Source organism: Stenella coeruleoalba, assembly GCF_951394435.1.
Source record: "Stenella coeruleoalba genome assembly, chromosome: 11".
Lineage (NCBI taxonomy): Eukaryota > Metazoa > Chordata > Mammalia > Artiodactyla > Delphinidae > Stenella > Stenella coeruleoalba.
The window spans coordinates 80827042-80842782 of record NC_137157.1 but is presented as its reverse complement, the minus strand read 5'-3'; the positions used below and the strand labels follow the sequence as shown (position 1 = coordinate 80842782).

Sequence of the window (15741 nt, the reverse complement as noted above, 5' to 3'; positions counted from 1 at the left end):
GTTGTTAAGGTCAAAACAAGCACAGTATGCCTTTCAGGGATGGCTCTTGTGTTTGGGAGTCATCTAAGCTGCCTGCTACATCCATATACAAACATCTCCAAATCAAGCTAATATTATTGGCTCAATTCATGAAAAACACCCGACATCTGTACGACAAATGAAAATACGATCAGAGTTTTTCAGATTGTGATCAGATTGCTCACTAACAGTCCCTAACGAGCCATTGCCATGTCTTGGGTACCATGTTTCTGAGGAGAGACAGCCCCTCCATCAGGGAATGGAGGGAGAGAAGGAATCTTGGGAGAGAAGAAGAAGAGCTTTTCTTTATTAGCTTTGCCAATAGTCATCCAACGTTCTCTATAACTGGAAAGGTTTTCTTCTGCTTTCTTGCAGCTCTTGTACTTTCTGCTGAGCGCCCTTGGCCTGACGGTCTGTGTGCTGGCCGTGGCGTTCGCTGCTCACCACTATACACAACTCACACAGCTTACCTGTGGAACCACGCTCGACTCCTGCCAGTGCAAACTGCCCTCCTCCGAGCCCCTCAGCAGGACCTTTGTGTACCGGGATGTGACTGACTGTACCAGCATCACTGGCACTTTCAAACTGTTCTTACTCATCCAGATGATTCTGAACTTGGTCTGCGGCCTTGTGTGCTTGTTGGCCTGCTTTGTGATGTGGAAACACAGGTACCAGGTCTTTTACGTGGGTGTCAGGGTGTGTTCCCTGACAAATTCCGAAGGTCAGCAGCAAAAGGTCTAACATTCTTGTTCAAAGGTGGGAGAGCAAACAGCACCCTACCTAGCTGAGATTTTTTTTTAAAAGGATAAAAAGAGAAAGAAAATGAAGAAAAAATGAAATTTGACAATAACTAATATTCACTGTTCTAAATGAATATTTTTATATTTTTCAGGAAATGAAAGAGCATTTCTTCAGGTTTCCATAGTATTTTTTTTTTAATTCTTAAGATCTAAACTGACTTTGGGATATTAAAAGAACACGGTACAGGGAAAGAATGGTATAGTTCTATCTTTAAAGTCTGGAGTCTATTCCTAATACTCATGTTACCTATTACTGATATAATCTTCTTTCCCGTTAGTCCAGTTCGATTTGGACAGTTTCAGACCCACTTGCTAAATTTTATAGGATCTTCCTCCAGGCCTTTCCCCACTCCCGCCATGATCCTCACTATGACTCCGAGGAAAGCAGGGGGCAGGAGGAGGGGGAAAGCTGAACAGCCAGTGTGTCTTTCTCTATTTTCCCTGGTAGAGATGTCTTCAAGGCATGAAACAGCTTAAAAGAGCAGAGTAGAAAAGGAAGAGACTTTGCAAAAGGCTAAATAATTACAAACACCTGGGTTGGGGCCCTGGCCTTTTTCCTCTGCTCCCTGATTTCGGATCTGTAAATAGATCACTTAGTGAATGCTTTGGGCGATTGCTTCTCAGTAACTGAAAGCTGGTGGTAGTTGTATTCTTAATGATATAGAAGGTTTAAAAATAATTACATTATGCTTCTATTCTGTCATCTAAAACAAATCATTAAAACTAATTTCTAGCTAATGGTTAATTATAATTATGCTCAGAAGTCTATTTAATGAGCCCTGGCTGTACTTACGTGGCACTGTCGGTATTTGGAGAAATTACTATCACAAGAGAGAAGGCTTAAAGATTCTTTCTTCTGAAAGCCAAGCTTTACAAGGGAGAAAAAAAAAAATTTTTTTTATTAATAGCTCAGGTTAAAAATACTCATTTAAATGAAAACGAGAGCATTTGTAATGGGAAATGTTTATGCAAATAGCACATTTGTGATACGTTGTAAAGTATCTCTCTTGGCAGCTAAGTACTTTTGACGAAGATTGAGTAACGCTGAGGTGTCCCATTCATGAAATTATATTTGATATGTAATCTTATTATTGATTTGTATGCACAGTCAACTGGAGCCTTAAACTAATGTTTTCTGAGGTCATTATTTGAACATTTGGCCATTGACTTGGAGGGTAATTTTTGGTTTTGTTTTGAAGTGACTGAGACTTAAAAGAGCACAACTACTCTATGGTGGGAGACTTTTCTCTCTAGTTATTGTTATCATTGAACTTGGAACAATATCAATGTTTTAAGGAAGGAGCTCAGAATGCAAATTCATGTAGCATAAATGTTACCAAAAACTTTCTCTATTAGTATGCTCTGTTGAAAGCAGAAATTCAAGATAATTGAGCTTAATTTGCTTCTCCATATTGCCTATTGATATATTTTACTAATCATTAAACCCTACTCTAAAAAAATCATTTCCTTGTTTGCCTTAAGAGGTATATGAATAATTCCATCGATTGTGACAATAATGTCGATTATTACATGATATGAATATCCATATAAAAAGGGAAATGTTAAGTTAGTTGGAGGGTTGTAAATATATTTTATGCCCTCCAGATAAAACACCTGATTAACAGATGTTAAAACCTTTTTATGTATTGACTTGCTTTAAAAATGGCCTTCCTGGGGCTTCCCTGGTGGCGCAGTGGTTGAGAGTCTGCCTGCCGATGCAGAGGACACGGGTTCGTGCCCCGGTCCGGGAAGATCCCACATGCCGCGGAGCGGCTAGGCCCGTGAGCCATGGCCGCTGAGCCTGCGCGTCTGGAGCCTGTGCTCCGCAACGGGAGAGGCCACGACAGTGAGAGGCCTGCGTACCGCAAAAAAAAAAAAAAAAAAAAGGCCTTCCTACACACTAGCTCAGGCCAAAAATGCACATCAGGGGCTTAATGGATGATTCTGGAGCAGCGGTTTAATACACAAAAATTACATCAACACACACCAAGCCTCCTGATGATGACCTAAAAAAATACTTTGTACCCTGTTAAAAAAATTCCAATAACTGAATCCATTTTGATTTTGACAGTTTCCTACAAAAGAAAATGGCTGATAATCTGTGGGCTCCTTTTTAAAGAGTGAGAAACCAGTGCTTTAATGCTAATTACTATGAATAAGTCACCATTGGAATCACACCCTGAATACCTTAAACAATTTTTTATAGCAAACACTACAAATGTTCCTATCAGAAAATTAAATTCTACACAACACTAAGGTGCTCTATGCTTTACAAGCGATTCACAGGGTATTTGAAATGGTAGAGTAACTCTAGCTTATGTGCTTCCTTTTTCTAAATAATGCAACCGGTAAGAACTGACATGGTGATAAGTTTGGTAATAATCAGGAGATATATATATATATGTGTGTGTGTGTGTGTATGTGTGTGTATATATCATATATACACACACACATATATATAATGTGTATATATATATATACACATTTTATATATATATAAAATGTGTATATATAATGGGGATTTTGCTATTGTGTGCTTGAATCATTCTTAAATCCCTAAAGAGAGAAAAAATTCATAAGTGAAGAAGAAACAAGAAATAAAATGAAAAAATTAAAAAGGAAAGAAAGAAAAGATTTCTGTGCTGCAAACTCACTGTGTATTGATACATGTGAGAATTGTGTTGCATCAATAACAAACTGCTTTGGGCTGGATTTGAAGCGTTTTGAGGTTGTGTTTTGCAAATATTGAAGTTACAGGAATGGCAACAGAAAAGGAACGGATACCGAGCTTTACACTTAGCAAAATGTTACATTTGAAATCTGACAAGGTGCCAAGATGGTGACTGTCTCTTCTAAACCATAAAACAGTAAGATTTGCACAATCCTCCTTCTCTTCCACCTCCTTCAGGAGAATTAAATGAATCAAGACTTTGGAAAGAAGGCAAACAGCCGGGACTTGGCAGCACTTGAAATAGGAGGAATACAGCAGCCTAAGTGTGCAGACTTTGTAACTGAGCCCACCCAGTCGGTCTGTGCCTTCACGTGACCACCATCTGTGCCTCCCTCGCTCCATCCAAATTTGTGCAGGCAGATCCTTGGAGCCATTCCTAAAAATATAGCTACACCAGGCCCTAGAAACTGTAGTCAAGTAACAGGCCTAACTTTTTTCCTTCCTTGAGTGAAACCTCCATAAGATCTCTTTTAAGGGGCTTTCAGCTGCAGACATCAGTGTGTTCTGACAGCGAGAACCCGTTATGTGTTTTCTATTTGTATCCAGGACATTAGAATCTGTTCACATTCTCATACTTCCTCTCTTGCATGCAGTATATCTGGAATATGTTTATAGGTTTGTTTAGTAAAGGGTGGGGTGGAGGGTATCCGAGGGAGATTCCAGGGGACAGTGGTGGATCGGTTAATGATGATCAGAAATGAACTGAAAAGTTGCCCTGAAAAACTAACTGCATCCTATCATGAAGCATACCTTTACATTTTCTAGTGACTGTCGCTGAACCACTGCTGTGCAGCAATACACACAGCCTGTGAATCAGGCTGGCCCTCAGTGCTTACTGTACTCAAAGAACTTGATCATATTTTTAGACGTACGCTGTGTTTTCAGGGTAGGGTTACAAAGAGCTGATGGCCACGTATATTGACTCACAGTGGAAACGCTCATTTGGATAAAGGTTCAGTGGTTCAGCCTGTGAACTGAATACTTGGATTGGTTTCTTCTAATTTTCTAGTATTTTATTATCTCAAACAATTATTCCCTTCGAAAATATTGGTGTGTACTTTGGTGTTGCAGTTTTCTTCTTCTGGCATTGAGGGTATAATGAGTAGAAAACAAAGTGTTTCCTACACGTTTGAGGTGGTTGTTTTTAAGGGGGTGTGTATACTGAAGATTTTCTTTGTTAATAAAATTTTCATAATCTCTGAAATCTCCTTGTTTGGATGTGTTTTAAGGTGATGGTACATTGCACATGAACTGGACTACATAACATCTCTCAACTTAGTGTTTACAGAAAAAAATCTGGGTTTGGAATAGACAAGGACCAATATGCATTTTGACTCCTTTGTTCCAGGGGCTGTCTCTCTTTGGGTACATTGTCGAAGTCAAGGTTGTAAATGCTCTCCAGCCAGAGGGAGCCTGAGCTGGAAAAAAATTTTGCAGAAGATGCTTTGAATGCTGATTTTACACCTATTAATATCAAGTGAAGCTTGGCCTAAAGAATGGGATACATGTCGAATGTTACGTGCGCAGTCACATTCGACATCGAATTATATGGAAAAACAGACAGCCTATTCCATTTCAAATCTGAAAACAAGGGCTCCTTCTCACCAACTCTGAGGCAATTTAAATAGTTGACTCTACTGTAAAATGCAGTGGCTCTTTTTCTCTAATTTAGTTAGAAAATCTTGTAGAGTGCCAAAGGAAAGGGATAACGATTTAGGACACATGCTCTGAGCTGGACTTCCTATCCTCCGTCCTAAGGCTGCAGGTCCTAGGCTTGGAAATCTGACTCCCACTTTCCAGCTATGTGACTTCGGACAAACCATTTAGTCCTCAGTCTCCTCATTTGTAAAGTGGAGAAAAGTGGAACTGCCTCACAGCCTCATGGGAAAGGTTAAATTAAATAGCACTTAGCAAAGTGGCTCATAGCAGTGGCTTGATAAATATTTGGTTTCCTCCTTCCAGCTGGGTTCTACATAGCCTTCTCATTGACGCCGGCTCCAGTCCCCACATCCAACTAGAAAAGTGTCTCTGCATTGCTATCCCCTTCTGGGACTTCCTTTTTATAAGCCAGAAACTTTATCAAATGGGCCTCAAAGAGAAATTCTGCTTTTAAAATAAGATAGTACCAATCTTTTTTTTTTTCTTTTTTTTTTTCCTGTACGCAGGCCTCTCACTGTTGTGGCCTCTCCCGTTGCGGAGCACAGGCTCCGGACGCGCAGGCTCAGCGGCCATGGCTCACGGGCCCAGCCGCTCCGCGGCATGTGGGATCTTGCCGGACCGGGGCACGAACCCGTGTCCCCTGCATCGATTGGCGGACTCTCAACCACTGCGCCACCAGGGGAGCCCAAGATAGTACCAATCTTGCTGACGATGTGCATGGAATCATGTGCTGGCTGGATCCTTATTTGTTGGTTTACACATCTGGATGTTTCTTGAATGTGGCCACCTTCTCTCAGCTCTTCTCTCAGGCAGAAGTAGAAGCTGAGACAGTTCTCCTGATTTTCAGAGCCCTTTGAATTTAATGTAACAGAAGCGTGTTTAACCCCAACTTTTAAAAGTGAAGCTTTATTGAGCTTTGGTACATTATCCGTCTACTGCATGTTAGGTTGTAACATGCAATCCCTCATTTATTTAAAAACCAACCATCAAGCACCTTTAATATGCTTGACTCTGCAGATCACTGATTCTCATCCAAGAATCATAAAAGGGTTTACTTTTGAATATAGTCAGAAAATACCAGCTGGAACTTCATTCTCCAGGCTGGATAGGAAAACACTCATATGAATTTTTAAATTGGTGGCAAATTTAATTATTAAAACACTACAGCCAGAAATCTACTCTTTCCCTTGACAGGGTCTATCTGTCTTTGTAGTTCATGACAAATTGTTATAAATTATTTTTTCATTTGACAGATTCATCTTTAATAAGGTAGTATTTATGAAGTGCAGGACTAATATCAGCTATTGCACTTTTAAAATTCAGATTGTAAGCAAATGAACATAAAACCAATACATGGGGATGATGCCAGCTTGGAGACAACAGTTCATTCTTCTATTTCTTTCCAACAGATATCTATATGTTTATTGATCCCTGCCAAAGCATGGGTTTTAGAGGAAGTCTTTTCTTGTTTGGAAAGGTCATCAGAAAGATCCCGTGGGATGTATACTCAGCTGTTATTCTTGGGGAAAAGCAGATACTAGGCAAGAATCCAAATACACGATTTCAACTGAGACATGAAGCCTTTTGTTTAACAAGACCCTGTGATTGGGGCGAGGGGTGGGGGGATGGGGGGTGGGGAGGTCTGGAGATTCATTTGTGGGACCTGTGCTGCTTCTTCCTCTTCCACATGGATCTTGCTGGAGAAGGAGGTAGGGGTCCCTGGGATGCTGCTACCAGGAATTGTGGAGGAGGCTTGGACAGTGCCTGAGGAGGGGCTAAACAATGAGATGTCAGCGGGCACTTTGGGGTCTCTGAACCTGGACACTTTGGAGACATCTCTCTCTGGGTGGGGTGCACTGTCTACTCTGTTTGGCTTTCTACCCAGACCCTTCTCCCCAGAAACTCAGTGTGTTGTCTTTCTGACCAGGTGTCCTTGTAGAGAGCAAGAGGATGATTCTCAAGGACCACAGGAAGCAGTGGCACTTGTGACCAGAGAAGATGATTGTAATCTCATGAAACCCACCCCCAGCTCTTCTCCCTACATCTTCCTAGGCATGTGTTTAATAGACTATTGGTACCCAGGGCGGGTGTGAAAGTGGTGCACCAGCCAGAGTGAACTGTCAGGTAGAGGGACCAGAGTCTGAAAATTATGGGATTAAAGTTATCACTAGCCTCAATGGATTATTTTTACTTCTCTTTCAGTCAGGATAGAATTCACATATTCTTACAAAATAGGCAATGTTCCCACAGATACCTTTATGGGTAAGAGTAGACTTACAATTTTTTATTAAAACTTTTTTCTAGATTGCCACAAAAGCAACCAAAGGATGGTTATACAACTGAAAGGAGAGAGAGAGCTTATTTATTTTAATATAGAGAAGTTTAGAATGTGGGACATGGAGCTTGGCTACGTGGCCAGTGGCTGGGAACATCCCCTCGGACCAGCGTAGGGAGAAGTGACATCTTGAGTGTGTCTGGGGTTGGATGAGTGGACCACGAGTGAGAACCTGGATTCCATTTGGCCTAGCTTGGCTTGGAGTAAGAGCAACCATCCTGTTGCAACCCTCACACCCACCACTGCCAGATTTCCAAGCTGCCCAGACAGCTCTGGGTCAACTGACCAAGAAGGCCACCTCCACTTCTGGGAGGTATATCTCTCTCTTCCAGAGAAGAGACTGCTCTCCCCACCACCTCATTCCACAGCAAAACCTCCCCCTCCTTCATGCCCTGGCCCACAGCTATGAGACTCAACTAAGGTGTTGTTAACTCCTGTGCTGGGGGTGAAGACCTTAAACACAGAGATCCCTATAAGTATGGTTTTCATTTCCATAAGTGATTCCTGAAGATCAGAAAACGTCTCTGGTCCAGAGAAAGGAGGTGTGATGCCTGTGAGGGGAGCCTTGCCCAGGTGTCCTCCCAACCCAACCCTGTAGGCAGCCACCCACTCTGTCTGGGCAGAGGAAACAGAGTTTCAGAGCTGGCGGGACGTGGAGAACGTTTGCGCTGGGCCTCGGCGCGGGCTGTGGCTGGGGCATCCGCGTGGGTCTGCGGAGGCTCGGGACGCTGCTTACAGCTGAGCAGGCGGCGGCTGAGACTCGTGGAAGGGAAACGCGCAGAGTCTGCGGGAAGGGCTCTCTCCTCCCAGCATCTCAGAGGGCTCTTGATTGTGGAAAGCAGAATGGGGAGGCAAAGAGAAGAATCCATGCAGAACCTCGTTGCCGCCAGGGCCCGGCTCCATGAGCACCGCGGGTGACAACGCACCCAGGTTGACCGCGTTTGCTCGGACCTCCGGGCTCCTCTATTCATCCCACACAGAACACCCTCGGAGCCTGGCTTGGCTTCACGCTGCTGCCTGGAGAAAGATGTGTCAGGCAATAAGCAGGAAAAAAATGCTCACGTCTTATTGGAAAAGGGCCCAAATTGTAACTTAACTGGGTGATTTTTTTTTTTTTTTTCATTTCCAAAATGTGCTTTTCCCCCAGAGCCCTTGAGCAGAGACATGCGGTTTTCTCTCTCGGGTTTTACAGTCTCTCTGCCTCAAGCCAAGAGACTTGGCTCTGCTCCCCTTGAGTCAGAGTCCCGGCTGGTAGCTGAACCCAGGAAGCCCTGACCCCACGTCTCCCCCTGGAACCACCAGACCACACAGCCTCCTGTGCTCAACCCTTTGGCTGGGTGTCCCGCCTCCTCTTTGTTTGGAAAGAGATGTCTTACGTAACCGCCAGCTTACTAAATGCTCCATTGTCTTCCACTTGGGAGAGCTCAAAATAACCCATTAGTGACTTATGACTTATCACAAAGATGGAATCTATCACCCACATAACCACACCCCCACAGAGCAAACCTCACCTGCCTTAGATCAATGATCACCAACGAGACTTCACAACTGTGGTTTTGGGGAATTATAAGTTCAGGACAAGGTGCAGGAAATACAAAGCCTGGTTCATCTGTAGGTCATGGTTTTTTGCTCAAGCAGCACAAGAAAGTCATTTGTAATTCAAGGTCGAGACAGGCGTAAACAATTCTGATCTGATGATTCTCTTACTAATCTGATTTTGATAAACAGCTGATGAAAATGGAAGGTGTCTGATCACCAGAGGAGAGATACCCAGGCAGTGAAATCAGTTTCTCTTATCTCACTGGGCACGGATTTATTTCAGGCCTTCTATTAACAGCCCACCATGCCAAGAACTGTGATCACTGCCCTGGATGGCAAGAACCTTCTGAGCAGAATGATAGAAACCCATTGGGTAAGGTCTTCTCCTCCATCTTTATTTTCTATGAATCTCTGATTAGCCCTGCTGGGAATTCTAGTAATTAAGCTGGCACCTCTAGAAAGAAAATATACCTCAGGATTCAATTAAAAATGAGAAGAACCTCTGCATGGTGTGGCCAAGGAGCTTTCACTGCATAAGGCAGGAGTGTAGACCAGGACAAATAAAACACTCTGCGTTAGGTGATATTTCCATCTGGTTCTGCTGCCAGAGCAGCCCTGGGGAGAGGAGCTGGAGAGACAGGGGAGACAGCCTGCTTCAGCCTGCTGTCTCTTCCCCACGGACCTCACAGTCTTTCAAGGATCCCTCAAGGCTCTTACTATCTCTTCCCGCAGCAGACATACTCTCACCTGGGACACGCTACGTGATTAGTTTCAGATGGAGACACATTTCTGTCCCTGCTCAGTGACATGTGAGCCCTCAGCCCAGCTTTCAGAAAGGATCCCTCCCTGAACTTGGTGGAGGGCAGCCCTCTCCAACTGCCTCGTGAAGCCTACCCGGGCAGCCTGGAGAGAAGAGGTGAGGGGCTGCTTCCCCCTGTGCCAGCTGCCCCCTGCCATTTCCTCAACGCCTCTGTATCAGGTACCAGTCTACCAAGTGCAGTGCATGGGTCTCTGGACAGCAGCAGCCAATCTACGCATGTAAGTAATTCTGCTGTGCTGGGTCTCGTGTGCAAACATGGCTCCAGCTCTCATCACCTTCAGCTCACTGCGTTAGCAAAAGCTGAGAGTAGAAGGGGGCTTCCCTTCTGGCTTAACAAGAGTGATTTCCACAAGGATCTCTGCAGCCCAAGCTCCCACAAGTAGTGGGAGCTACTTGCCTACATTGCAGGGAAAAAATTTAGGGCACGTAATTTGAAAATTGCAACCAACCTTAAAATAATAAGAAAAAAATTTTGCTTCTTATGGTTTCTGATTTCCAGGAGACAAAGTGGAGTTCAAGTCCACCTCAAGTAAGAAAACCGGATAGTTTCCATTTTATTTGAACACAACCTGCATCCCCAAATGGGTGAGGGCTACTTTTACTGCAAAAGCTACTCATCATAGCTAATGGAAGTGTCACTACAAATCCATCTTCCTTTTTAATGCTACCTTGCTGTGTAGGAAGGATTTAGAATACATATTAGAATGACATTCCTAACTATGAATGTGTAAGATATGGAAGAAATTACCAAAGGAATTACTGTAGAATCCCAATCCCTCCAGAATATTAAATAATCTTATCTGAAGATTATTAATAAAATAGTACACAATTCTTTTTCTAGAATGTCTTCATTCAAATCCTACCCCAAGTTTATAAGAAAAAAATTCCTTCAACTGTAAATCATGGGAATTTACCAAACCAACAGATTTCTAATGTTGTCACGCTCCCTTTTTATTTGTCTCCTGGTCTCTTGTATCTCTAAAAATACTTCTGGCTTGGGGAATTTTGGAGACAGAGTCAAAAGTAGGGAAGTTAAGGGACAGGAGATAGGAGTAGATTTGAAATATCGAATCATTATTTTAAGGTAGCAATAAAAATAAAAATTAATGAAAAAAATCCTTAAGCTTAGGCTACATAGTTTAGCATATACATGAAAATAATATGCAAAAACAGTCCTGTTTAACTAGATTTGGGAAATCCCAGAATGCTATTTTAAGGACTCTTTGAATTCAGTGTTTATATGCATTCGAGAGGCTATATATATATATATGTGTATATATATATATATATATATATATATATATATATACACACACACATTATGGTCATTAAGAGCATGGTTCTAGCCTGGATTTGAATTCCAGTGTGTGGCCTTGGGCAAGCCAGCTACCCTCTATGTGCTTCTCTGCCTCAGTTTCCTCATCTGAAGGGTAATTATAGGGCTTTTGAGAAGAAGAAACTGATGAGTGATTGAATGAATGATTATCTGTAATAGATTTAGAACAGTGCCTATGGTCAATGCTGTGTAAGTGATGGTGATGATGTTGATGAGTATAAATGGCAACAAACTGAAATTCAGGGGTGCATCAGGACAGCAGGAAAACAGTGGTAGCACCTGTAATTCCTATAGCAAAACACGGTGCAGAAACGTACAAATTAAGAGTTTCCATCTTCTGGAGCCTAAGTACGAAACAGTGATCCCTCTGCCCGTTGCAAACACTGGAAGTGCAATTCAGATGATATTTTTGTGTTTATTTCCCAGCCATGGTCTCTACTCAGTGGGCAGACTGGATTAGGGCTTTAAAGTCCTGGCACCTGGGAAGCCTGAGGCTCACTGACCTCACTGGATGACGTCCCAGGGCCAGAGCAAGACTTTTAGAGCCCAGAGCCATCCTGTGGGCCACTCCACTGCTCCCATAGATCCAGGTGATAAGAAATACCTCATGTAGCCTTTGAGGGAGAAAAAAGTCACAGAGAGCTTCCAACCATGGGACTACCCACTGGGAAGGGCAACCCACCATCTCTGCTTTGGAGACACTGGTGGGTTTATGAATTAAGTGTTTACACAGATACATTGACTTCTTTCTTCAAACCTAGCCGGCAGAATTGTTTTCTTCCTACCCATGCATCAGCTCTGAGTCCCTTCCCAGCACCGGGCTCCACACAGGGACAGGACCTTGGCTACACCCTAGTAGGGACCTCTGTGTGACAGTAAGATGGCTCATAACAAACTGGGATCTTTGAACTTTTTGGATCCATGTCTAGATAGCCAAGGTCAGCCCTAGAATCCAAGAGATAAAATCTGCAGAGGACTTTTTCAAAGCTGTTCTTACCAGGCTACCTCGCCTGCCCCGGAGGCCCCAGGGGCTGGGGCCAGAAGTAGGCAGAGTTCTATAAATTGACATCTTGGGTGCTCTGAAGAGCTAAGAGACATGAGACTTAGATTCACAGCATGCCTGTGCATTAAAAATAGAAATTATATACAGACATGAGCAAGCTACCCTGTTGGGGAGAGGTACCTTCCTTGCCTTTAGGAGAAATGTAGTGAGATTTCATCTGACCACCAGCAGACACTCCAAGCCACATGCATTACTCCAACAGTTGTAGAACTAGGACACAGCCAATACTACCCTTGACCTCAAACCACCTCCCCTTCTGCCCCAAGTTCACTCTCTTCCGCCTGCTTTTCTTTCACGCAGAGTAAGACGCAACACAACAGGGCAGGGCTGGGAGTGGGGATAGGATATTTGCCTGCAGAGTTATTTCTTTCCTACTGTAACACAAAAGCAGTTCTGGATGAAAAAGAGTTGGAAGGTAAGAGTGAATAAACATGTGAGGGACCCAGAAGCACCAGGATTTTTTATACTATGTTCTATGGAAACCTGGGATTTACTGAAGGTCCATGTACCCTTTTGCGAGAGGATTTAGGCTTCAGGTGTTTTTCTTTTAATGAAATTATCAGATTTTAAAATGTTTTTTAGAAATAGTATTTCTCTTCTTTGACTCCCAGATTATAGTCCCCTCCAGACTCTACATCCTTTGCATTTTTCTCCAGGTGCAGTCAGGGCCCTTGACATACATCAAAAAGGAGAAATGTTTGTCTGCTCTCAAGTTCTAAATATTGTCTTGTTATTTACAGGATCAGTTATTTATTTCATTTGTTTTATTGTAATAAGGAAAAAATATGAAAAGGGAAAAGAAAATGTTTTACAATTTCTTTAGTTTACTCCCAAATCTTTCTCCTTAGCACTTACGTCTTATCTTAAAATCATTGCGTTCATGGGGGAAGGAAGCCTCTCGTTCAACATATTTCCTTTTACAGAAAAGCAAACTGAGGCCAAATGAGGGTAAGGGATTTGCTCAAGTTTACTCGGCTCAATCCCTCTCTCTTTTTCTCTATTTTTTATTTTTATTTTTTGTGGTACGCGGGCCTCTCACAGTTGTGGCCTCTCCCGTTGCGGAGCACAGGCTCCGGACGCGCAGGCTCAGCGGCCATGGCTCATAGGCCCAGCCGCTCCGCGGCATGTGGGATCTTCCCGGACCGGGGCACGAACCCGTGTCCCCTGCATCGGCAGGCGGACTCTCAACCACTGCGCCACCAGGGAAGCCCTCTTTTTCTCTATTTAACCCAAGTCTTGGCATAAGTTCCTCTTTCCGTGTTTTGGTTTTTTTTTTCTTTACTCTTTGCCTTATTGGGACCTGCAATAACACACACTCTGACTTCAACAAATTGGAAATCCCTGCTCAATATGCCCAAGGAGACTGAGCATGGTTTTGTATTTTTCTGGGACAGGGTGAAAACCCCACCTTCATTTTGCTAATATATTCCAGGACATTTCTTCTAAACTTCTTTTTAGAATCAAATGAAGTAATAAAAGTAATAAAATAAAATAAAAGTTACTCATCTGCTCCCAACCTCAATGACCCCGGGGGAGTGGAGGAAAGGAAAGGGTGATTCAGGGGGACCCAAGAGCCCACTTAAAGAGGAGTAGCTCTGAGTGGCTGGGGAATACTGGGGGCAGACCCAGCAGCTCCTCTGGGGTTGTGCACTTGGTACTGATTAGATGACATTGGTGACTGGAATCCTTCAGGGAGCTGCTGTCAGCCTCAATTAAAGACACAGACTCCAGAGCCAGTCAGATTGCTAAAGTTCCAAGTCTAGGTTTTTCTACCATTTACTAGCTACAGACACTTGGGACAAATTCCTTAACTGCTCTATGCCTACATTCCTTCCTGCATAAAATGGGAGTAATAACAGCACCTACCTCACAAGGTCATTGTGAAGCTTGCAAGAGTTTGTATCTGTAATGTGCTGGAAACAGTGCCTGGAACATTCTGAGGGCTCAATCTGTGCTTATTATTTTCATTACCTATTATGAACCCTGTTTCCCAGCCCAACTTTAAATCTGAAAGTATAGGCCAGAGACGGAAGAGGAGAGGAAATGTTTTATTATGTTTGACGAGGTGCTCAGGAAAACAACGCAGTCGTATCTGGATTGAACAAGGAGGAACCCTTTCTCCTATCCCTAAACCCAGCTTTAACCATCAAGGCACACTTGCTGACAATTAACATTCAAAACAGAGAGCAGTTTCCAAAGCATGCTTTCTTAGAGAACTTTCTGGTAGGCTCCAAACTTTTAGATTAAAGTCTGGTCTCTGGTTGGTTTAGCAAGCCTCTCTGTATCTAATATGCACCGGGTTTTCTCAATATGGAATGAGATCTACAAAGGGAATGACAGTCCCACCGACCTCAAGTCTTCATACGTGGGGTTACCTTTAGACTGCTCCAAAGGTTCCTTGAAATAAGCAGTAGCTGCTTCTTCTGAGTCACCTTCCTGTGCCTTTGGTGATGTCCTTTTCAAAGCTGGACTTGTCTCCTGGAGAGGTACCTGCTGATACTTCTAAGATGCACCAGGATTTTGGAGCCAGCCCTTCCAGATGCATGAAGGGGTTTGGTGTGCAGATAATGAGACATTTCTCTCCTTCATCAAATCATCAATCTTTCCAGTGTTGTGTCAATCCTTTTGCCTTTAGTGGGGTTGCAGTGGACCTCTCAGGAAATATCACATAATATAAAAAAAAGTAAGGAGGGGACATAAAGAAAATTTCCAATGGCAATTAATTGGCCTGACACCAGTAGATTCTGAAGGCCATTTTATGCTAGGAGGAAAAACAGTGACCTGGGAATCCCTGATGATGCTAATGGAACCATGCTGCTAGAGAACCTTCCATTGCTTCTGCTTCTTCATCTATGTCTTGTGTACAACCACCTAGGCAAACACACAACATGCCCTGTGACTGGAGAAGCTGGTGAATTGCGTAAACTCCTTCCAAAGCCCTCAGGATTATCCCTCCCCACTGCATTTGACGGAGAAATCAAATATGCAACTTAAAGCTAAAAAACATTGGACTTTGGAGGCAGTAGGTAAAACAAAAACAAGCACCATCATCGGTCAATGCCACCAGAACAGCTAGAAAGATCCATCACCTGCTCAACGTGCAAAAATGACCCGGCTCCTGTTTATCTCCTGCCGACCAAGTGACTAATACGAAATCAGCCATGGGGAAGCCGGCCATGGCCTCCAAACAGGCTCCTCCGCTCAGTGCGGTGCCCTTGGCAACACAACAGAAGACTGGGGGAGCTGGGAGAGGCCTGACCAAGGAGAAGGAAAGAATGGCATGAAATACGATGCAGCTGCTGAACTTTCTTTTCATTAACTTTAAATTATATCTATTTCTAGACTTTTGGATACCTACTGAAGGGAGAAAAAAGGCTGAAAAGACAATCTGTCTGCTTTTAGCCTAACTCAAATTGAGCAACAATGAGAGTAATTCAGCC

General features: G+C 43.2%; 1 protein-coding gene across 1 annotated transcript in view; it reads left to right on the top strand.

Annotated features, from left to right (window-relative positions):
- SSPN (sarcospan) overlaps nucleotides 1-4746 on the top strand; it is a 48594-nt gene extending 43848 nt beyond the window's left edge. The window contains exon 3 of the mRNA XM_079936105.1: nucleotides 394-4746. Within this exon, the coding sequence (XP_079792231.1) occupies nucleotides 394-759 (366 nt within the window). The 3' untranslated portion in view covers nucleotides 760-4746. The remainder of the gene's footprint in view (nucleotides 1-393) is intronic.
- Nucleotides 4747-15741: the final 10995 nt, after the last annotated feature.